The 23212-nt window shown below is 43.1% G+C and overlaps 6 protein-coding genes across 6 annotated transcripts; 3 read left to right on the top strand and 3 right to left on the bottom strand.

The window, feature by feature from the left end:
- Positions 1-1441: 1441 nt before the first annotated feature.
- Positions 1442-3004, bottom strand: BJ212DRAFT_1483796 (uncharacterized protein; the record flags this gene model as incomplete). Its single annotated transcript, XM_041340680.1, has 8 exons — positions 1442-1562; positions 1613-1767; positions 1817-2008; positions 2064-2202; positions 2254-2291; positions 2497-2605; positions 2653-2781; positions 2841-3004. The coding sequence occupies 8 exons, from the start codon at positions 3002-3004 to the stop codon at positions 1442-1444; spliced, it is 1047 nt and encodes a 348-aa protein (XP_041189784.1).
- An 825-nt stretch (positions 3005-3829) lies between these two features.
- On the bottom strand, positions 3830-4585 carry BJ212DRAFT_1483795 (uncharacterized protein; the record flags this gene model as incomplete). Its single annotated transcript, XM_041340679.1, has 3 exons — positions 3830-3982; positions 4031-4096; positions 4181-4585. The coding sequence occupies 3 exons, from the start codon at positions 4583-4585 to the stop codon at positions 3830-3832; spliced, it is 624 nt and encodes a 207-aa protein (XP_041189783.1).
- Positions 4586-4699: 114 nt separating this feature from the next.
- BJ212DRAFT_1302037 (uncharacterized protein) lies at positions 4700-5543 on the bottom strand (the record flags this gene model as incomplete). Its single annotated transcript, XM_041333211.1, has 4 exons — positions 4700-4756; positions 4815-4876; positions 4933-5237; positions 5461-5543. 4 exons carry the CDS (start codon positions 5541-5543, stop codon positions 4700-4702), a joined length of 507 nt encoding a protein of 168 aa, XP_041189782.1.
- A 4836-nt stretch (positions 5544-10379) lies between these two features.
- Positions 10380-12575, top strand: BJ212DRAFT_1278098 (uncharacterized protein; the record flags this gene model as incomplete). The annotated part of the gene is made up of 7 exons (XM_041331408.1): positions 10380-10474; positions 10525-10613; positions 10642-10726; positions 11256-11574; positions 11720-11878; positions 12145-12276; positions 12336-12575. Coding segments are annotated over 7 exons (1119 nt in total), but the record flags the coding sequence as incomplete, so codon positions are not given.
- A 3878-nt stretch (positions 12576-16453) lies between these two features.
- BJ212DRAFT_1483790 (uncharacterized protein) lies at positions 16454-20319 on the top strand (the record flags this gene model as incomplete). Its single annotated transcript, XM_041340678.1, has 10 exons — positions 16454-16675; positions 16742-16836; positions 16887-17273; positions 17337-17385; positions 17433-17474; positions 17544-17957; positions 18009-18164; positions 18222-18328; positions 19218-19429; positions 20156-20319. 10 exons carry the CDS (start codon positions 16454-16456, stop codon positions 20317-20319), a joined length of 1848 nt encoding a protein of 615 aa, XP_041189780.1.
- Positions 20320-20391: 72 nt separating this feature from the next.
- BJ212DRAFT_1302034 (uncharacterized protein) lies at positions 20392-21681 on the top strand (the record flags this gene model as incomplete). Its single annotated transcript, XM_041333210.1, has 4 exons — positions 20392-20592; positions 20684-20753; positions 20780-21091; positions 21503-21681. 4 exons carry the CDS (start codon positions 20392-20394, stop codon positions 21679-21681), a joined length of 762 nt encoding a protein of 253 aa, XP_041189779.1.
- Positions 21682-23212: the final 1531 nt, after the last annotated feature.

Genomic DNA, 23212 nt, shown 5'->3' with positions numbered 1-23212 from the left:
CTGGTCACTTGGTGGCCTATAAGGCACTCAAATCTCATGTGATAGACAATTGCCTAGGCCGACTGAGAGGTCCACGATGCCCTTCGCACCGACTCTTGTGATTACTTCACATCGCATCCATCATCAGTGTGTTTGGCCCATTGTATGCTTCCGGCCCTGCTTAGCAGTTTGCACTCAATCGACGATGGCTGAGATGGCGTAAAATCTTGCTTGTGGTATCCGATTCACACAGTCACGGGGTGGTCGCATATTTGCGAACTGCTGGTTTAAAGTGCCATATCCAGCCAGATATTGGCAATCTGCTACATTCGACATTTTTTGGTGATCGTGCTCCATCCCCAATTTAATTTTGTGCAAGTCAAACATGCGACGTAGGAGGTGTGTTTCATGCTTGGAGGAACTATGATGAATATGGGGACAACAAAATATGTTTTAACCCATATGATAGTCACCGAAGAAAACTTCTGCATCGAACATACGCACCTCTACTGATTGCATCTACAATTCATTCAAGACACACACTGTCTGTACAATGACAAATCATATGACATAAATGGTGCGCTACAAATATACCAGATGAGGGCCGCTTCCTTCTACAAACCGACACAACACCCTACTCTAACATCAATCTTTACTTTATCCAATTAATATAAGATCAGCCTGTCTTGAAGATATGGCAAATGCTAAGCCTGAGGCTCAAGACTGTCAAATTGGTGCCAAGTGCTAACCACAGCAGGCAACTCTTTCTGCACGAAAGTCACGCAACAATCAACAATATGGCATGCCTGTCCGGATTGACCTTCATGGTGGAAGTCAGTCTATTCTGACCAGCCTCGACAAAGTCAAATAACAGCAATAACTAATATTTTTCTGTTCCAGTGGCACTCTGGATATCACAAATTGGGCTTGTGATATTATTTTGCCGTTACAAGCATAAATGACATGACGATGGGGTCATGAAAGGATTGAAAGGTAGTTCCAGAAGTTCATTTAGTAAGTTATCCTCAGTCTTTGTGCTTTCGTCTCAAGATCAGATCATTCCCCAGAGGAACGATTTTTTTTGTTAAGCTGGCTATCCGTTCACATCTATTTTAATATACTAGCATCTGCCACAGTTATATCACCTACTGAGTATGCCTCTCATGTTTTGGGTCCTCAATTGGTTCTCTTTAGCTGGAGATTGCGGATGATCAACTTTCCATGGGGTGATCTGCATACAGGCGACATAATGTGAGTTGTTGCAGCACCCTGCACAGTTATTTACATTCAGAGTGTCCATCAAACTTGGCAGTATGTGGGGGTGTAATATATGTTGCAGTAGATTGTACACCGACGCCAAGCAATATGACCTGTTCCCAATATTCATATATACCAGTAAATGACATTACAATGATGTTAAAGTAACTATGGTGAAATAATTGAGTGAGGTACAAAGATTACTTTAGTCTGAGTCAAACACGGCATCCTCTATTGCCTTTCTCTGCTCGGCTAATGCAGTGACAGACATCTTGGACATGACGTCTGGTGTTAGGTCCTCATGATGGTTTCTTCCAAAAATCTTCCTAGACAGTAGGATTAGAGATTAGATACATGAGGCATGACAATTTGTTACCTGGTCCACCACTTGAGAAGTTGGGTCACCCTACATTGTGCAACAGGGCCAGGGACGTCCTCGAAAAAATCCACAATGTTGTTCCAGAACATTTCATAATCAAAGTCACCATCTATGGTGCGCCAAGATGTGACACCCGATAGAGCGAAACAAACCTGTGAAAGATTGTATGTATATCAATGGCGGGTAATCACTTGTACTCACCTGGCAAACAACATATGCGATAGAACGAGCAGTGACCTTCCTCATATTGATGATGGAGGCCATGCATGTCTTAACCTTGGCTTGGTTCAATGCACGCCTAGCACGCCTGTTATTCTCCAAGATGTTGGCTCTGTCGCCATCGCCATCAGCTTCTTTGGCCGAAGACGGAGATGTAAATGTAGCTTTGAAAGCCTAGCACCATAAAAACTTGGAGTAAATTTTATGACTACTAAGACAAGTTACTAACCTGCACCAGAATCTTAGACTTGAAAAGACCTTCCTCGAGGTTGTTGCTGTCCACTGTATAATTCTCATACAGGAAGAGTGGCCAGGAATTTTCTGATACGATATACTCAGATGTTTGGTTGCAAATACCGGCTTTCACTCTTCTCAAGCGTCAACATCACATAAATGAGCCAAAAGAGTTTGGTGCTCACTGGGGATCACTCCAGTCCCATTCGGAAGGGCAGAGCAGCTTCCCACAAGTGTCATGTACAAAGCCTCAGGAGTGATTGTCATCAGCCTTCAGTAGACACAATGGGCGGAAATCTTGATTGACCCAGGCAGCGACAAGGTCCTTGAGAGTTGACATATCGTCACTGTGGGCCGCATCGGCCCCTCATTTGAACTGCAAGATATTAGGATGCAGTGCAGTAAGCATTGGAGTTGAGAGCATGCACCTTTTTCAGCATATCTTCGCAGTCATCGATGTCAAGTTCCGAAAGCTTGGGGTGTAGCCAAGGCACAACCTGCGCAAGTGTGATATAACCACGTTGCAAGCGATCTTGTCTGAAAAATAGAATTAAGCGTAGTGTGGAACAAAATGAATGACATACTCTGTGGTGTTCTCCTCCAGTTGCTCCTTGTATCTGCGATCATTTTTGGCAATCAAATCTTCCAGGCTAGTATATAGAACAACCATGCAGTGAATCGCCCTGCCTTGAGAAACATAGTAAGTTGTCTTTCTTTGAGAGTTAATAGATAAGCAAGAGGCATCGGGCGAGTAAGATGTTGTGTAATGAACCTTTGCTTGGTTCCTTTTTCTTGCTGCATCATTTGCAGTTCCTCTTCCAACACAGTGATGCGATGCTTTGCCCTTGCCTCCACAGATGTAGGAACCACCCCAGAGAGGTCTGGAAACATGAGAGTGTGTGTCGGATTGTGATGCTCTGATTCTCGTTCAGACATGGCAGAAGTTAGGGCGGGGTAAAGGGGTGAAGTGAACTGAGAGAATAAAGAGTGATGAGTGAGAGAGTAAATAAAGAGCGACAAGTGAGAGAAATAAGGAGCAAAGATAGAGAGAATTGTCAAGATGTGACAAGTCAGAAACCTACCTGGACCATTATATATAATGTCTCGCTAAATGATTGAATGATTCCTAATGAGGATTGTCTTAATGTGGATTAGGATATGATGGAAGCCATATAATGACTGGTGAACTAACAGCAATGAGTGTAATGATATGAATTCAGAAGACAATGTATAACTCAAGTGCTTGTTTTGAATGGTCAAAACAAATGGGGGTGGAAATCTCATCCCAGTGAACATTCGTCTTGGACAGTTGAAAGGTACCTTGCTGCAGCTGCCAATTTATAAAGAAATATATATGATACGAGCTGGAGTTTCCCTAGTTCTGCTGTGACAAAGTCTGTGGAATGGTACTAAACCAACATGAATATAAGTGCTATTCATGTTCAAAGATCTTATATTTACTAGTATATCATTGTCAGGTTCGGAAATCACGTATTGACAAATGAAATAACAAACATGCATATTATGGTACCACTATATGAGTGATTCTTGATATATACAGTGAGACGTGCATTATGACAGGATACCCTAGTGTTGCCTCCTCTGAGAACGTTGAGTGTTGGATGCTGGTCCATCCATTTGAGATGCAGCCCTGCCACGCTTTCTTGGTTGGGGCGTATTCTTGTACCAGGTTGCATAGCGATCATATGCTGTTTTGCTCATAGCCGCCAAAAGTCCATCAATAAAATCCTCATTTTCCAATCAAAACTTAATATCAGGATTTCGAAGGGGAACAAGGTCCATTTCAGGAGCCATGCTTTGACACAGCTTGATGAGGGTCTCCCTGATCGCTTCGGCACCCCTGTTAATCATGGTGTGCACAGCAGTCATATTATTGTCAAGTGGAAAGAGAGACTGAAAAACAATCAGTTGCATATAAATTTTGAGGAGGAGGAATCTTACCCCCTGGGCGAATAGATTTGGATCAATGGTATTGATATCAATGCTTTCTGTCCCTTGGAGCCACACCTTGAAGCGTACGGATCTCAGCAAGCACCATGTGTGCCCCTCTACGACTATTGGTCAATCAAGGGCCAGGTCTCCTCCGCCGACCGCAGGGTGAAAGTCATCCCAACTGCACTGTGGCTTGTTGAGCAACACATTGAATGCATTTGAACCCTTAACAGGTGAAGAATATGGATGGAGCTCTTGGACTATCGCGACGATAATCATTAGTAGTGCTGAATTGGTTTCAACAGCCATCCTCAATGTTATGGATAAGGAAGCAAGATGTTGTGTAAATGCAGTCTGGCCAATGGCAGGGATAATGAGGGTGAGTTGGGGATTGCGCACATTCTGCATCAATATCCTGAGATCGGGGATGGTGCCATCTTTTGTAATGTTGGTTAACAAATTGATTTTGAGAAACCGCCTCTTGGGGTAGGGTATTTTGCAAAAGAAGTCGTGGAATGAGGATTGTATGATGGCCATCGGAGCTTCGTGGAGACCTGAAGGCATTTCAATGAATAAAGTACATTCCAAACAAATATAGTTTAATCTGTCATTCAAACATTGCGCATCTCATAAGCCTCCGAGTTCGCGGTCCAACTTGAGCAAGAACTCACCTGGGTTTCAACCCCAAATCTGTTCTATTGCTGCATATTCCTCTGGTCCAACACTAGAAATCTCCTGAAAAACGACGATCAGATGAAGACTTAGACACATCGGCCTAAGAATGGGCGCTCACCATGAACTCTGAGTGAGACTTGTCCTCAATGGACTGAAAGACCTTGTTGTATACACGTCGAGCTTGAAGGTAAATGATTAGTATCAGATTGTACCATGAGTATAATCTAAACATTCACCTGATGACGAGCACTTCAACTTGAGATTGGTCTTGGCTGCCCAGTGAGTAAAGCGTTCTAGCAAGCGTGCACTCGATAGAGTTGATGCACTCAGACTGGGATTTGCAGTGGGTTTGTGCTTGACCCTGGGGGGACTCAGAGTATCTAATGTTTTGATGGGAGGTAGAACTGCAAAGGTGTCCTCAACCATTGAATATTGGAGTTCATCTGCTGAACTATGTCCATTTTGGAGCTCAGAGGCATTTTCCTTGGGAGTTGATTCGATGCCAGCAGGAGCAGGGAACAGATATATAGAGAAAACTACACTAGTTTTTGACATGATGATGGATGTCAGAAACACATTTGAATGATTTCAACAATCGTTGTATCAATACCACAGTGGCTCATCAGCTTAGCTAATGAGGGCGCAGTCTTAAGTGGTTTTAGTACTACTAGTAAGTTTGGTCTGTTAGCATCATCAGAATCTTACACAACATGATATATATATTGCCGTAGGGACATGATAGACAATAATGAGAGGCAACAGACCGAGAAGAGGACGAGAATAGGAATGAGCATAGGGACAGGAACAAGAGAGAAAAAGGCCACTGATTCAGCACAGGCAGCACCATGCTAGTTCTCTGGTACACGCTATAAGCTTCACTACAATTTAAAGTACAAGTAATCACCTTTACAAACAATGCAAGCGATAGCACAAGGGGTAAAATTCTGTGTGCTGATGCATATGGGTAGTGAACACTACCAATAGGAGTTGTGAGTCAGTGTCTAATCTTTGACTGGAGATAATGAATGAGTGAGGAGGAGATTACTCACCTTGTAATTTTTTCTTGTCCTTGTCCTTGTATTTAACGCTGTGAGGATAGAATAGAGAGAGAGGTAAGTAATTGACTGAGCAGCCAAATCACCCTAAAGTCATGGAGTTGATCTTATGTCAGCGACACCTGTCACTGAGCCTTGCCCAGTTTGGATTGTCTTAATATGGACTAGCAGGAAATTTACAATCATGTGAGTTTGTACATAGTATGATATTGAGTCAGTGCGCTAATTGAAGATTTGTCTATACCCCAGGCCATTGTATGATCTCTTCAAACAACTTATCATACTCTGAGTCCTCTGACTCCTTGAGGTGCGACTCATCTGCGAATTCAGGGCTGCTGATTTCAGGCACTGCTGATGCCAGTGCCTGCAGCAACTTGAAGATGGCTTGGGTCTCAATCACTTGGGATTGTGCTTCTGGGGTTGACTCAAAATCTGTTGATGGAGGTGATATACTGTCAGATGATGGGAGCATGGATGAAGGCTGTAGAGACGACAGGGGCGCACTAGCAGGTGATGCTGGTGTTAGTGATGAGAGTGGTGTGTGCGCTGAGTCTGGAAATGTCATGGGTGATTTCATCGGTGGAGTGTGACCCTGTGAGTCAAGATCAGGGCTCGCACTGGGATGCTCTTGGTCTCCCACTCCACTCGAAGGGATATACTTCATAAATCCTCTGGACACCTGAATATATTTCCTTTTTTTGATATACAAACATTTTCTTGATACTAGTGGCTGCACACTGTTGCACACATCCTCCATCATGGGGTTGAAAGTGTGAAACCATGAAAGATTCGCAGGACCTGTCATGAGGTATGCGGCGCATTTAGTGAACTATAGTTGTAACAAACGAAAAACACATAACATACTATTTTTTTTTCCATCTCAGGCTGTCAATTTAAAGGAACTTCGGACTCATCATGGTCGTGCTGGTCCAGTTTCAAGTTCAAGTTGAGTATCTCGAGCAAGGTTTAACTTTAAGTCATGTTCAGAGTTGAAATGATTATCATTACCTAACTGAGCCTCAAGGTTTCAGTGCTGCTGGTGAGCACTCAGAGCAGGAGCGGCCCAAGTCCTTGACTTGACCATGTCGGACCTGTTGGACATCATTTAGTATCACAAGCAATTCAAGTTTATGGTAAAAAGACAACCCATGTGAATGTACTTGGTATGTGCTATCGTTGGTCGAAAATTTTGGCTACAGGCATTAGGAAGTATGAGGACACTTGGTGATTTCTTCGCTACCACTGTGACCGCTGACGTTGAACCTGGACTGGAAGTTCATGATCATTATGTACTCAAGTCTTACATCGATTGAGCAATATCACGTGTCATTAGATTACCTGACCAGCATCAATTATCGGGGAAATTTAAAGCTCAGTGCACTGCGTGTTGTCCAAAAATTCCGATGGCTTACTCATAAAATGTTCTTGTGTATTATTGTTTCAAATAGATGTAGCAGTTTGAAGGTTTTGTAGTAGGTAGAGTGTGGTTTTTGAGGCATGCACAAAATGTGGTGTGCAGGAGCAAGTGGTAACTAATAGTATAGATGGTGGTGGGCAATCCCCACCAACAAAGCAGGACGCTTATATAAGCCAAAAACCCCTGAATGGACTCTTTTCATGAAACCAACACAATTTCTAATGCCACAGCAAGTTTTTGTGCATTGTATTGTGGTCAAAATTACTGTATGTTACAGCTAAAGTATGTTATGTGCAGTGTGTAATTATTTGATGAAGTTGCGTACAGTATTTGCAAGGGAAGTAGTTTAATATACTTAAGTCTTGTCATTTGTGCCATTGAGATTGTTATCATGAGCAACTGATTCACCTTGTAAACATGCGGAGTGGTGAGCTGAAAGCTTCTTGAGGAGCTCAAGGCAGTGTGACTTGCTTTTGAGGTGTGATTTGAGTGGAATTCGCTTCTCCACTCCAAAATGGCTGGCCATCTGGAGTGCTGTCACAAGTTGTGCTTTGACATGCCAGATTTTCTGGCATTCGAGACAGAGCTGTTTCCAGATGTGCTGGACCCTATCCTCCAGCTCTGCAAGTGCAGTGCAAGTCTTCTCGAGGATTGTCTCAGTAACCACATGAGCTTGCTGTGACTCAGCAAGTTGTTGTTTGAGGACTTTGACCTTGTCAGAGAGATTCTGGGGAAGTGGGGCATTTCGAGGTGCATCATTCTCTTTGTCCCATCATTTGTCACACGCACATTGAAGTTGATCTCTCTTTGCTCTACAGTATTGTTTTTTGTGAGATCTGGGCTGTTCTCAGTGTTTTGAAGGCATGGTAAGTTATAATGAAGTCTATAATATCATTAATTTGACGAGGCAATGAATGTGGGCTCCACAGGTCAGGCTGAGGAGCATTATGACATGTGTCATGCGCTGAAACTGTAAGTCGTGTAATGATGCATTTTTAGAAATTCATGCTTGTGGCTGAGAATTTATATTGCATAGGGGGTGTCTTCCTCCACAGTGATTGCACACCGAACCTGCCACTCTTCCAGTTCGTGCACAGTGAACTTTTGGAGTATTTTTACTTCCTCTACAATGTTATCAGAATGGATTTTTTATTATCACCCTTTGAGATGGTAAATGAAGCTTCATTGGTACTGTATCTTGCAATAAAATGCGAAATCACACATTCAGTTCTGATAACATTATAATAAGGATTATTTCAATCATATTCACCTGTGAGTATGAGGTAAGAGTCTTTCTAGTTCAGTGCAGAACTCGAGGTTTCAATCTCCTTTGCCATTACTGCAGTGAGAAGATTATATAAGCATCCCACTTTGCTGGTGGGGATTGCCCACCACCAGTATAGATGGCTGTCATGAACTCTGTGGCTGACTTTGATTTAGTTTCCTTTTTTGTAGTTTACTGATACTTAGTTTCGATAAACATATTTGACTGAATTATGTGAAACAGGAAATGGTAGGCGTCTTTGATGAGTCTAATCTGTTGGTCTTCACATGGTGTCACAACTATTCCATAGTAAAGCAATGCAGATGCTGGTCCATCATTCACGAGATTCATATTAGAAAACCACAGATCCATAGCTGGAGATAGCTTTTCTTTTTGGCACCTTCTTTGGAGTTGGATCCAATACTATTATCATTGTTTCCAATGGTGTGTGGCTAATCAGGTGTCAGACTACTGCAGTAATGTGTGCAGTGCTGGAGGTAACAAGAAGTTTCTCTGAGCAGCTAGCTAAGGTGATGGCTGAGGTTGATACAGTCATCGGCAGGGGATAGAGGCACCCCTATATTTCTAATCACAGTTCTATCGGTTCAATGTTGCTTCAAATTCAGGACCAATCTTCAGCAATCCCTTCCTCATGTCCATCACTGAGTGTGTTGGATGAGGTGTTGGGCCCTATGAGTGAGTATATTTACTGTCATTCCTGTCCTGTACATGATAGTGATGGCCGAGTTCAGTTCAGAACTGTGGTTTGAACTCGAACCATTATGAACTTGACCGAAGTCCAGTCCAAGGTTTGGGCCATGAGAGGAACCAAACTGTCAGTCCAGTTCCTGGTTCAACAACCTGTAGGAATTGCTGAACCTGTTCGAACCATGGAGATACATCAGACCGGGGGAGATCTGAAAGCAGTATGTTGTAGTCTAATATCAGTATTAATTGTACCTTTGAAGTGAAATAAAGATATACCTGGCCGCATCTACATTTGATTTGCTGGTTCATGTGATTCAAGTTGCTTGACACATTGTCAACCGTGGTACAAGCTCAACTTCTTTCCCTCATCTTGTATATGATTTTGCTCTATACAGTGATTGATCTACATTAATCTACATTAATTTGACAGATATTGAGGCTTTACTCTCAGTGGCACACATCTGTGAGTCAGACTCCTTGATGACACTATGTTTCAAAATCACTTGACAAAGTTATGTTTGATTTTCAATTGGCGACTCATGCAATTTGTTGCAAGATATGTCTTGATCTATCATTGAATGATATCTTGAACCCATCGGCACCTCCATTTCCATGACCTGTTTGCACTATTTGAAAGGTGTATTAGCTGGCAAACTGACTTCTCATTGACCGAACACAACTCATGATGTCTGACAGTGCTGTTGGCCCAAATGGCAAGCTAAATGATGCGTCCGAAATGGTATGGTTCAATGATGTGGATGATGAGCACCCTATCCCCTCCTCATCTACGACCACTCCATTACACCCATTCTTTACTGGTGCTGCTCCCCCTGCAGCTATCATAGCTGGCACTTGTCATTCTACTCGAGCACCCTGACCTTCAATGAGGATACTTGATCCTGACAATGTTGCATTGTCCAGTACTGCCCAAGGTAAATGAAAAGCTGCCAATGATCTAGCTGTTACCAGATGATGGGTCGCACACAAGACTATTGCAAGCCCTACTCCTTCCATTCATGATGGAGAATCCAATGGTGATGTAGATATTGGTGGTACTGATCTTGACCATCCTGATGCAGTAGGTGGTGACACTGAAGCTGAGGATGATGTGGAGTGTGCATATGCATCAACAAAAGCTATGGGAGATGTGGACTGTAAGGTGAGTCACTAGGATTGTTTTCATCTGCAATTTTCTCATGTACAAACTAGGGTTTGACTCGCTGTCCTAAGGCTGAATGAACTACAGATGTTCATACCATCTTTGTCAAGAAAAATGATTATGTAGACCCACATACTGGGCTGGTCGAGTCAGGACACATGTGCACAGTCTGCCAGTAGGCCTCCGATTTTTTGTTTGAAAGATGCCTAAAACTGTGTTCACTAGAAAGAATGGTGTTGCCACAAGACAATGCTTCTTCAAGGGCAGCATGTCAACCCTCTGTACTCATATCTCAAGGCAAGTATTCCATATCAGTGATTCATGTATTTATGCTGATGACAGAATACAGGCATCGTGATCATATCAAGGTTTATCAAGAACATTGCAAGAAATTAGGTATTCCCTTGAATGAAAGGGCATGTCCAAGGTCCAATGCAACTGGAACCCTTGACAGGTATATTTGATCCCACACTGACATTTGACTTGGTCATTAACATACATTTCAGTCAATGAAGTCTTGATGGGATCATAGTTCATCAGCCACACGCACCTGCATTTACAACCAGTGGCCTTCTTGACTATGTCATGGAGTTGATTGTGTGCAAGGACAAGGTAAGGCTATACCATTCATCATCAAGATAGGAGCAATATCTAATTCAAAACTACAGGCATTCCAACTCGTGGAAAAATGCCCATTCTGTTGCCTACTAACTTACCTCCAACCATCTTTATCTGACAATGACATTCCACACCATAAGGCCATTTGCCAGGAAATCATGAAGAAAGCAGCAGCTACTGAAGCTTGTCTAAAAGATATTCTCAAGGTGTTTTTCTTTTCTCTTTATGATATCTACCATCTTAACAGTGGACTTGCTGTAGGACATACCTGGAAAAGTTTCGTTCACATTCAATGCTTGGACATCCAACCCTGGTGATCCATTTTTGTCTGTTACCAGCCATTATATCCACACGCAACCAGATAAACCTAATGACTGCAAACTGCAAACTGAGCAGCTGGCCTTTTCACCCATCGAAGGATGCCATACTGGAGCAAATATGGCTAATTTACTTGTGTGCACAGTTGACTGGTATAGTCTTCATCCAAAAGCAAGTTTTCATTTGTTTTTAATCTATGTGATACTAAATAACAATCAGGTTGGTTGGTTCACCTGTGATAATGCATTGAGTAACGACACGTGCCTTGATGCCTTTGCTGGTATCATCAATGCTAATAAGGATGCCGGTGCGAAGATGTGGGATCCTGTACAAGGTCATGTCAGGTAACCGCAGTACACATCTACATGGTTGCACATCTCACTGTTTGAACAGATGTATGGAACATACCATTAACCTTGCTGCCAGATGTTTTGTCACTACTGTCTCGCCGACATCAGCTCGCAAGCTTCTCAAAAAGATCAAGGCAGCATTAAAACATGCTCAGCTGGAAGGTAAAGATGTTGATCTGGATGCTTTAGAGGCTGACTTAGAGGATGTCGATGTTGAGGGTGACCAGGAGGAGGAGGATGACAATGATGAGGAATTTGGAGTTGGGGACACAATTGGAAAGGCACTAGCACTTGTGAAGCAGGTATGCTATCTTGCAGCCCTCGTTTCTGATATTCTACTGATTGGTACATATGACAGATTTGTGCATCACCACAGGCTCACGCTTTTTTCACTCAATCATGTAAGCAGGCAGATGTTCCTACCCTTGAGCTGATGCAGTGGGTGTGGACATGCTGGGCTTCAATGCATAGTTTCATCTCACACATGCTGTTACTTCAGAAGGCAAGTCTCTCTTGTATACTATGTATTAAAGCTAAGCTAACTGTGGCATCTCAGTAGGGCATCAATCTTTTTGTTGAGCTCACTGACAACAGCGAAAATGTTCCAAACCTCAAAGGGAAGTCCTATGCAGATTTTCAACTTGACAGAAGGGACTGGGAAAAACTAAAGTTAATGCATGAGGTTCTACAGGTTCATCATTATGACTAGCTACATGTTTTATATTCTTTATACACTGACAACAATGACAGGAACCAGCAAGTGCTACACAAACCTTTTCTAGCTCATGCAACCCTTCTGTCTGGCAGATGATTCCTGTCCTTGAATTTTTACAGAAGTCATGGGAAAACATGGCCAAGCTCCCTCAATTTTCCAAAGTCAGTGACGCAATTCAAAAGGCTTTGGAAAATGTTGTGAAGTGGTATCACAAAACAAAGGATACCAACATATATTTTATTTGCCTTGGTATGTTCATACCATTTCACTTATGATGATACTGATGAGTTACCAGCTTTGAAGCACTCGACCCCAATGTCAAGATTGCATATGCTGAACATCAGTGGGACAAGGCATTGTTTGATGTTGGCCTTGATAGGCTTAGACAAGTGGTAATTTTTTTCCCCTTGTGGTCATCACAGGCTGATTAGTATATCCATAGTTTGATGAGTACTATGTGGCCCCGATCTCTGTTGCTGTAGAGACCAACAACGAACAAGGGACATCTGACTTGCATGGTCAGTATGGCTGTTCTTGGGTGCTTGCAGCTGTGCAAGCACATCTCACATCAGATTGCACCCAGCTGAACCCTTGTGCTGAACTTATGACTTTTACATTGTTCTTACTGCAGGGTTTCCTCCCTGGATGACTCATAAAAACATGGTTTTAGTAAGTTGTCTTCTAAAAAATTGTTGTGCAAAGGAGAGCCTGACATTCACCTGCAGGGAAACCATTGTATTCCTGCTGGGACTGCAGTGTTCATCATCTTTCAATCTGCAAATCTAATGTGGCCACTACACCAGGGCCATCACTTGAGATCCAAAAGTCTAACCTGACCCTGACACATTTAAGCTTCAGTGCTGGATTAATGGCAAAGGTCGGATGAGAGACAATCTCATGTTCTTTCCTTTTGTGTTTGATCACCGGTACACTTTGCTTCTTATGATGTACTTGTCTTCCTTCCAGCATCTGCCCCAGTTTACATTTTGGGTGGTATGCAGCCATCGAATGATATGGAATACATGGATGTGTGATGCTACCAGTCCCACTATGCATTCTTGAGTTTAAGATGAGAATCCTGAAACTGGTGAAGTGTGAGGCTCAGCTACAGAGATGAAAAGGGGGAAATGAGTATAGAAGAGAACTCTGCAGTAAGACCTGGGTGCGAGGTATATACTCAGCCTGTAGGACAGCTACTGAGAGGGAGAACCTTGGAATATGAGCAAGGGACTCTCTTTGCAATGAGGGAGGGTGCTCTAAGGTGCGCGCAGGTTGTCGTGAGCATGAATGTGCAATAAAACAAGCAATATATTCAATGCTCTCAAAGTCAAACTATAGCTAAGGAGTGGGGAGTGTGCGAAGCATGTGAACTCCTGTCCAGTAAGGTCTATATATACTGTATCTATAAGCATGAAAGTGTGCGGTACTGAGCCGAATAATGTGTGCTCCCAAATACTAGCGATTAGTATGTAGGTAACTATATGTGTAGGTGCATGTGTGGATCTGAAGTAAGCGCTTTCATAGTAAATGAGATGACTCACCAGTAAATCAGCAAGGACAATGGACAGGCGAATGCATGAAGGTAAGGGTGAGGCGTGTGTGAAGTGCATGGATGTGCCATAGCGCACACTCTGAGTGTGGTGATACAAGCATTGGAGTTCAAGCCTGTAAGACCTCCAAATTGATGGCTAGATGCGATGTTCCTTACAGCACTGGCTGTATTCTGTCAAGGTGTACTTTGCCATCAATGCGACTGTCTATAACACTGACAATAAAAAGGTCATGACTGCCCTCACATATATGACAGAAGGAACTGCCGGTTCATGGGTGTCCACCCTTCTACCAGGTGTGTGAAGGGAGAACAGCTAAGTATGGCATGTTTGCTGACTTTGAAACTGTGTTCAAAGATATATTCATCCCCATTGATGTGAGTATTGTTGCTCTCAATAAGATTAACAAACTCAAGCAAAAGGGAGATCTTACTTCCTACATCGCTGAGTTCCATGCCCTCATCACCATCGCCAACGTCAAGGAATCCCACATCCTCACCCATTTGTTTAATTTGGGACTACAGCCCAGCCTCATCTGAGCGATCCATATGATGGAAAGCATCCCCAGCAACTTCAACAAGTACATTATGGCTGTCATGAAGATAAACAGTAATATTAACTGGGACAATACTACCATCGCTCTTACCACCGCCAAGTACAATCATCACTACTGTCCAAACCCCAAACCTCAGCATAAGGACAATGATGCTATGGACATGGACTGCCTTGATGAAGAAGCACATGGTAGGCATATGTGGAAGGGGCTCTGCTTCAACTGCCACTAGCATGGCCACTGGGCTGCTAAGTGCCCACAGAAGGACAAGAAGAAGAAGAAGGTTCCAGTGCACCAGGAGGAGATAAAAGAAGAAGACAAAGACAAGGTTGAAACTTGTTGTCTCACCGAGGACTTTTGATGTGGAAGACTGGTACGATGTCAGTATCTTCCAATGTAACAATATGACTTGTACAGGCTATCAATGAACAAAAGGAACTTCACATTCCAATGACACTTATTTCCAAAACTCATCTGAAAACTGTTGAAACCACCGCTGTTGTTGATTCCAGAGCAGCCAGCACCTTTATCTCTGAAGATTTTATCAAGCTTCACAAGATCCAAACTCATCGTCTCTCGAAGCCATTCAAGGTTACCACCACCAATGGAAGCCTTTCCAAAAGTAGACCCATCACTTGTTATTGTGTCTTGACAGTCAAGATAGATGATTGTGCCATGATTGGCAAATTTAACGTCACCCACTTAGGAAAATGTGATCAGATTCTTCTCGGAATCCCTTGGCTGCATGCCATGGATCCCCTGATTTGCTGGAAAGCTGGCATGCTCTCTCTTCCCTGTACTCCCAAATCTGATTTGATCAAAGAAGATGTTGATATCGAATGGAAGAAGAATGGACTCCCACCACTGTTCAAATGAACACCTAAGTATGCTCATTCTAAAGTTCGGAAAGAATCTGTGAAGCCTGAATGTGTTGACTCCACAATTCCCTTGTCTGCCTCCATAGAAGAAATCCCAGATGAAGAAGAATTGGTACCATCTATCCCTGATGAAATATCAAAGATCTTTGATACTAAAGAAGATATTTGGGAGAATTATGAACTGCCTGTTACTGATGTTTCCACCTATCTCCTACACGACAATGATGTCCTTATTGAATATCAGACTGACAGGTCAGAGATGTGTATCATTGAAAATGTATCATTTGACACTCTCCTTACCCGAGACAGTACCTCAAAAGCTGAGCAGAAGCTTAATTCACCCCAGCCTAAATTTAGTAACAAGGCACAGCAGTTTGCCATGGCCAGTGCCCACAGAGAGGTGGAACAGAAAAAGAAGTCATTTGAGGAACTGGTCCCATCTTACCTTCATGATTTCGCTGATATTTTCACAAAGGATGGGCTGAATAAGCTTCCCCCAGAACACCCCAGTATTGATCACCAAATCGAGACTAAACCTGGTTTCATTCCTAAAATGTCGAAAATCTACCCTCTGTCAGAAAAGGAATGGTTAGTGGTCAAGGCCTTTATCAATGAAAATGTAAAGAAAGGATTCATCTCAGAATTGAAATCCCCTCAAGCAAGCAGGTTCTTTTTTGTTGGAAAGAAAAGTGGTGAACTACAGCCCTGTCAGGATTATCAGTACATCAACGATTGGATGATTAAGAATTCCTATCCACTTCCTCTTCCCCCAATCCTTATTGCCCAACTCCATGATGCGAAATATTTTACTAAAATGGATGTCCATTCTGGTTATAACAATATTCAGATTCACCCAGACAATCAGTGGAAAGCAGCATTCACCATGGAATTTGGACTATTCGAACCCAATGTCATGTTCTTTGGCCTCTGTAACTCCCCTGCTACATTCCAGGCATACTGTACCTCTGTGTATGGAGGCAACCATTGATCACACATGACACACTGCCACAGTTGCAAAGTTAGCAACCTTGTCTGATTGCCTGTGACATCAGAACGAAATAGCAACTGTCAGAGAGTGGCATCAGGTTCAAACTCTTGTGGAGGAGAATTTTGACATAGCATGAGTAGACTACCGATTAACTGCAGTGTACATTGTCAGTCCATACCAAATGATGGCTCAACAGAGCCCATCCTCAGAGCTCATCTCTTGTATCCATCATCTTGCTGAGCTGTTGAAAAATCTGCCTACAGCCCTTCCACTTAACCCTCTGAGTTCGCAATATGGGTTTGGCCTCAACACTGAACTTGTAGAGGAGGAGGGAGTTTGGTTTGCATTCAATAGGAACCTTGAAGTCTGCTTTAAGACTCACAAACTTGGGCCAAATGGAACCATTGTTTTCCACGAATGAGGAAAGCAGTGTGAAGTGCTCATCCAGATGTTCAAACTTGCTGTTAAACAGTTGGAGAAGGACTCTGAACAAGAATTCCTGCATGAAGTATGGCTCAAGAGACTCATAACAGCCACAAAACTACAGGGTGCAAAAATTCCTGTGAAGTGAGCTATTTTTTCATTTAGAGTTTATTCAAAACTCATCTGTTTATAAGGCACAAAAATCCAATGAATATTGATGACAACGTCAGTTCTAGTCCTGAAAAACAGGCAAAAACCCAATGTGCAAAGCCTGCGAGAAGTGGTTCATTTTCGAGTGTCATGGAGACCAGCAAAGATTCATCAGATGGTGGCAAGCAAATGGAATCATGCACCATTCCAATTCAATCCAGTTGTACATTGAAGGTTGAATTATCTGGAAAAATTAAGCCTACACCTCCTAACTGGAGTACCACTGTGCCAACTCAGCTCACTTTTGACAACTTGAGGTGGAAACCACTTGAAACTGAGAGGGAGAAGAAGTTGCAGTGGGAGAGGCTAGATGCCTTGACACGAGAATCCTGGGAAGAGAAGCAAACCAAGGAAGAAGAAGAATGGGTGGAGTGAGAATGGAGACAATGTGAAGGAGCAGCTGAATGGCAACACCATCATTGTGAGCAAAAAAGAGCTGCTGTCACTGCTGAAAAGAGACAAAATGAACCTCCTATCAATCAGGTAAGTCAATAAACAAGCACACTGAACAATGACTGACCTTTGACAAGGCATTGCGAGAAAACTCTGCATCTATGACTCCATTAGATGTGGTGGAACTGTCTCAATCAGATTCACATTGGAAGGATCAGTGAAATGGAACATGTGGTGGAACAAAGCAGGAATGGCACAAGCAGACAAACTGGTATCACCCTCTCCTTTGGATTCATATTGATGCAGCTGCTCATAAATTTGATTGGTCACCACAAGCCATTACCAAGGGACTTGAGAGAGAGCATCCAGCCCTTTTTTTGCATCTGAACAAAGGCACTGTTCAAAAGTGGATAGACAAGGGCTCAAAGCAACAATGGTCCGAGGTGATCCTTGAAAATGTGCAGCATTGTCATGCACTGGCTGGATTGGGGCAGTCTGGTGTGCTGGCAAAGCATCTGAATGTTGTAAAGGAGATCATGGAGAAGCTTCAGGCACTGTGTAAATCAGGTCTTGTAGTCAATGTCATCATTGGAAGAGCAATCATGTTAGCAGTGATCAATAATCAAGCTCTTGATTTACTTACACTGTTCAAGTGTTCTGAGGTTTGTGTATTAGTCACTCATTTATGTGATTCGAAGCTAACCTTATCATAGAGTTTTGTTCGCTCATTTTTTGAGAGTGTGCTTGACTGGACTCCTCACAAGGGAACCTGTGTTGCTGCCAAGCTTCCATCAGATGCTGAGGATAAATGCAAAGAGTGTTTTTTCTGCCTTGTATATATTATTAAATGGCATTCAGTACCTCCAAAGGTAAGTTAAATTATCCTTATCATGGCCCAGGAGAGTCTCAGTATAATCATTGTTCAGTTGGTGGTAGGCTTTGACCAAATTGGTGTTTATATCCTTCTGAGCAGTGGTACCACCTTTGTGGAATGTGGCTCAAAGCAGGTTGATATTGTTGTGAAGGATGAGAAGTGAGCTTACACATTACTGGTGGCAAGTACTCCTGAAGGGACATTTCTACCCTTTCAACAGGTTTGGTCCGGAAGCACGGAACAGTTTTTACCATCACCCGGTGCTCACAAAATGATGGAAGCTCAAGAGAGAGGCTTTGACTTCACATTTGCAAAGAGTAACAAGAAAGGCAGTCATTTTAGCATGTTGAAAACCATGAAAGAAGTGCATGTTTTGTTTACATAATATTGTTGCAACTTTGCTCATGGACCATCAGTGGGTTGAAAACATTTTTGAACCTTATTGTCAGTGTCATTGAAATAGATCCTGATCTTGATGATGATCAGGTCTCCATTATTTACCTTGACTGTTATCCTGTGCATGCAGGTCAAGAATTCTGTACATATGTCTTTGATGGCTTCCCACACATTATCCTTTGCTTCATGCCTGCAAGTTGTAAGTGACCAGCCAAATTCTGTTTATGTTATAGCCTGTGTTGAGAACTGACAATACTACCATAGGCACAGGCATATTTCAGCCAGCTGATGTAGGACTTAACTGCATTATCAAATACTGCTTGAAACAGCATCAAACTCAGTTTCTCGTTGACTCACATCAGCAACAGATCAATGATGGAATAACACCAGAGCAAGTTAAATTCACAACATAATTGCCTATTTTACAAGATGCATCTGTAGCTGCAAGTGTGGAGGTCTATGATTTTATGACAAGTCCATTGGGACATGAACTGGTACAAAAGGTATTCATGATTATCTCAACTTATGGATCAACTGAAGCATACATATTATTGCAGTCATGGAAGAAGTGTACTGCGAAAGAGTGGAACCTTTCAGCTGAGTGCCTTAGAAGCAAGAAGGCACAAACAGTTCTCAATTCATACCTGCGCAGCCACCTGAAGCTTCACGACGAGATCAAAAATCACACAGGTATCATTCATGGCCTGAAGGATGAACCACCTGAGTCTCAGCTTGATGCTGAAGCTGGTGGTGATGACACTGACATGCCTTGTAGCGCTGTCATTCAGGATATTTTCAGGATCGAGGGGGTCGATGTTGCAGTTGCAGACACTGCACAGTTTTGTGTCTATGATGTACAGCGAGGTGACAGGCACAGACTGGTTGCAGCAGGAGATAATGAGAATATATGGGCACTAGTAAATGAGCAGGGAGTTGGCACAGCAGTGAAAAAGTAGTTTTAGTCATTTTTGCGCCCAATTGTTTGCATTCTACAATATTTACCTACAGTTAGCAACTGACCGCTTGTGACACATTATGGTGGGGTAAATTAGCAATGAAACCAAGGCCCTGTGATGCTGGAGTGAGGCACCCCCTAGTAGGGGGTGATCAAGGGAGAGAGCCAGCAGGGGCTAGCAAAGGCCAGTAGAGGTTGATAGGGCCAATGAAGGAGGGTCGAGTAGCTTAGTCAGCACACAGGTCCCACATAGGCAGCTGTTGTAGTCATAGTCATTCATTCCAGCAGGCCATCGTTTATCTTCTCATTGGCAGTACTTACCACTCCATTGTGGTGAGGAGAGTGGGATTCAGGTTTCACAATAAGCTACTGCTGATATTAAAAGCAAAAGCTGATTGGACAAGAACATGACATCACAGCCTTAAAAATGTCAATGAAATGCACCCCAACATACACATGTAGAACGCATGGCCTCAGGAAAAGAACATAGAAAAGCCTCTCAATGGCCCCCAAGAAAGCATGCAAAATGTTACCTGAACAAGGACCAGATGGTCGATTCCTTGCATCAGATAAAAGCCTAAACTCTTCCACTACCACTTCCTCACTCACAACACCAGCTAACTCATCCCCTTTAGATACACCAGAAGTCATAAATTGCACCCTAGAAGGCACTACCTCAGACACTGGAGAATATGAAGCTGACTTAGACTCACTACCAGGAGCTCCTAATCCAGACATTATCATCTGGCCCACCGAAGAAGTTCCATCTCCCCCACCCAATCCAACAGAACAGATTTAGAGATCCATTCACAAAACCCTGCAACCAGCCTCAGTACCCATTGTATTGACACCAGTGAAACCATTAACTATAATGTTTCCAATACCTTCAACAACGCCCCAAAACTTGCAGCTCACAGTACAAACGATCACCCAACCCCCAGTGTCATGCAAAATGACAAGCAACTCCACACTGGAATGGTTCCACAGCAAACCAGACAAGAATGCCCAGAACTTCCTGAAGGAGGTAGATCATTATATAATCCTCAGCAATCTAAAGACCAAGGCTGCAAAAGTCATTGTGTTCAGCATGCTCCTCTCAGCAGGATCTATCACAGATTTATGGTGGACCAAGTTAGATAGTTCAAAGAAAACAATATGGGCAGACGTACAAACCGCATTCACCAATAGATGGCCAGCAATCACTATCACAGAGAAAACAGGCCTCGACTATCAGTGAGAGATACTAGCATGGCATATAGATGAGGAAGAACTAGGAATGCAAGTCGTGGTAGCAGGAGTCCCAACCTGGGCCCACCTACAGTTCCATGCTTGGTTACAGCAACTTGTTAACAAAGCAGGAATGAGTGAAACAGCAGGCCTAGTCTACCAAGTCAGAGAGAACCTACCCATGGTGATCAAAGAACTCACCACCCCAGGGCTCACAGACTGGGTGAAGTTCCTAGATGAGATCAAGGCCCTGAATATGAACAAGCTGAGGGAGAAAGCAGAAGCAGGAAGGAAGAAGAGGGAAGTAGAGAAGGTGCAGAATGCCCAACTAGCCAGGTTGGAAGGTCTGCAGACAGACACAATCAAAGTGCTACACTTACGGCTCCAATGCACCAATCTTGGAAGCATGCAACTGGGAACCACAGCACCAAATACCACACCTTATCCACCCAACAATGCAATGTCTTGCATATGCTACATACACAGAACATCCATGACTAGACCACCAGCATGTCAGCATCAACTGCTCTTGCTGGAGGAAAAGGAGATAATGCATAGTTGAATCAACAACATCCCACACCAACCAGACACCACTACAGGCATATCTGCATATGAAGAGTAATTGAAGCAGTGGTTCACAAAGTATGGGCAGGATGGTTGAGTCAACAAGAACACACAGTTCCCTCTCTGCCCAGGCAGTGTGATGATATGCTCTGGAGAATGCTTCAAGTGCGGATCCCATGGACACATTGCAGGAACATGTCCAGTGCCAGAAGCATCACAGTTAGTCATACAAGAAAAGATATGGCACAGCATAGCAGCACAAGAGCTGGGGAATTTCAATCGAGGGCTTGCAATGCAGATCGACCTGATGTTTGAGGATGAATATGCGCAACAATGGGAGCAGGGAAAAGGACAAGGGTTGTCAGTATAGAGGAGCACCAGATGACCCAGATGAAGCACATACCTCACCCAGTTGAACAATTGGTCCTCGTATGTGAAGAGGCAGCGTACAAGGACCAGCCCATCAGCCACATTGAAACAATTCTAGGCAAAGACTCTGTTAGTGTATTAACAGCAGATGAGCTTTGTGAGATCATTGATTTGTACTCAATGGAGGAAGATAAGAACAATGAGCACCACACTCAACACTGCTTGCCATTTCAACATCACACATCATTCATAGGCCCACAAGGAGAGATAGTACAGGTCCAGGTGCTATTTGACGAAGGTGCCATGATTAGTGCCATGTGTGTGTCAGTTTTTAATCAGATCAAACACCAGTTAGGAAATTGGAGCCCATCTACAAAATGTCTCTGCATGGCCAATGGAATGATTATCCCATCAGAAGCAGTATGGAAGGGAGAAGTCATAATAGGAGGGGTACGAGAATTCAGAGAATTTGAAGTCTTTCAGAGTGACGGAGGATGGAAATTTCTCTTTGGGAAACCACTACTATGAGCATTTAAGGCAGTCCATGACTATGAGGTCGATGAAGTCAGTGTCATGGGAATTGGAGGCAAGCCAATACTGCACAATCTCATACCAGCAAGAGAAACCAATATCATCAATAGTGAGGAGATAGAAGAAATACAGGAAATAACAGAGAAAACAGAAGCAGAAGATATTCAAAGGCGAGTCAATGATTTCAAATCAAGCACAGTACTCACAAAGGAACCCACAGGAACCAGCACACAGGGAAAAGAGGAAATCAAAGATATCATCCAATATGCATCAATGTGGATGGAGACCCTATACCACTGGCTGAGTTAGACAAGTTATTGAATGAAATCCCCACTGACTTTTTGAAAAATGACACAGTGATCTACACATGACTCACAGACCCACATAACCCCCTGAGAATCATCTGGATCACCAAACACATTCAATATGGTGAAGACCTAACCCTAGAAGAACTAAAAAAGGTCAAAGTGCTAGTTGCTGAATATGCTGACATCTTTGCATGTTCACTAGGAGAAGTCAGACTGGTACCAGGGGCAATCCACAAATTGAACATACCAGATAGGACAACATTCAACCTACGAGTCCATCAAAGACCCCTCATGCCACCACAATTGCAGTTCCTGCATGGTAAGATTGACAGAATGCTGAAGGCAGGGATCATTGAGCACACACCTCCAGAACTTGTTAAGTGTTGTGCAAACACAGTCTTGGCAAAAAAAGCGCACGAGCAGGAGGGGATGACACTAGAGGAACTCCAAAGAGCAGTCAACAAACAATGCTCACAACACAGTCAACCCCCAGCATTTACCTTACCAGAGAAGGAGGTAGTTGAAGGGCCTGAGCAGGAGAATCTAGCGAAGAAGCCACAGAAGTGGAGAATATGCCAAAACTTCAATGAAGTCAACCGAGTCACGAACATAGTGCCAATGCTGCAGGGGGATATCAGGGCCAAACAGTTGTGACTTAGTGGTCATAGGTACATGTCAGTATTTGACTCTGCA

The sequence above is a fragment of the Suillus subaureus genome (assembly GCF_016647635.1).
Source record: "Suillus subaureus strain MN1 chromosome Unknown BJ212scaffold_30, whole genome shotgun sequence".
Lineage (NCBI taxonomy): Eukaryota > Fungi > Basidiomycota > Agaricomycetes > Boletales > Suillaceae > Suillus > Suillus subaureus.
The sequence above is the reverse complement of the archived record's forward strand: the minus strand, read 5'-3'. Positions and strand labels throughout refer to the sequence as shown.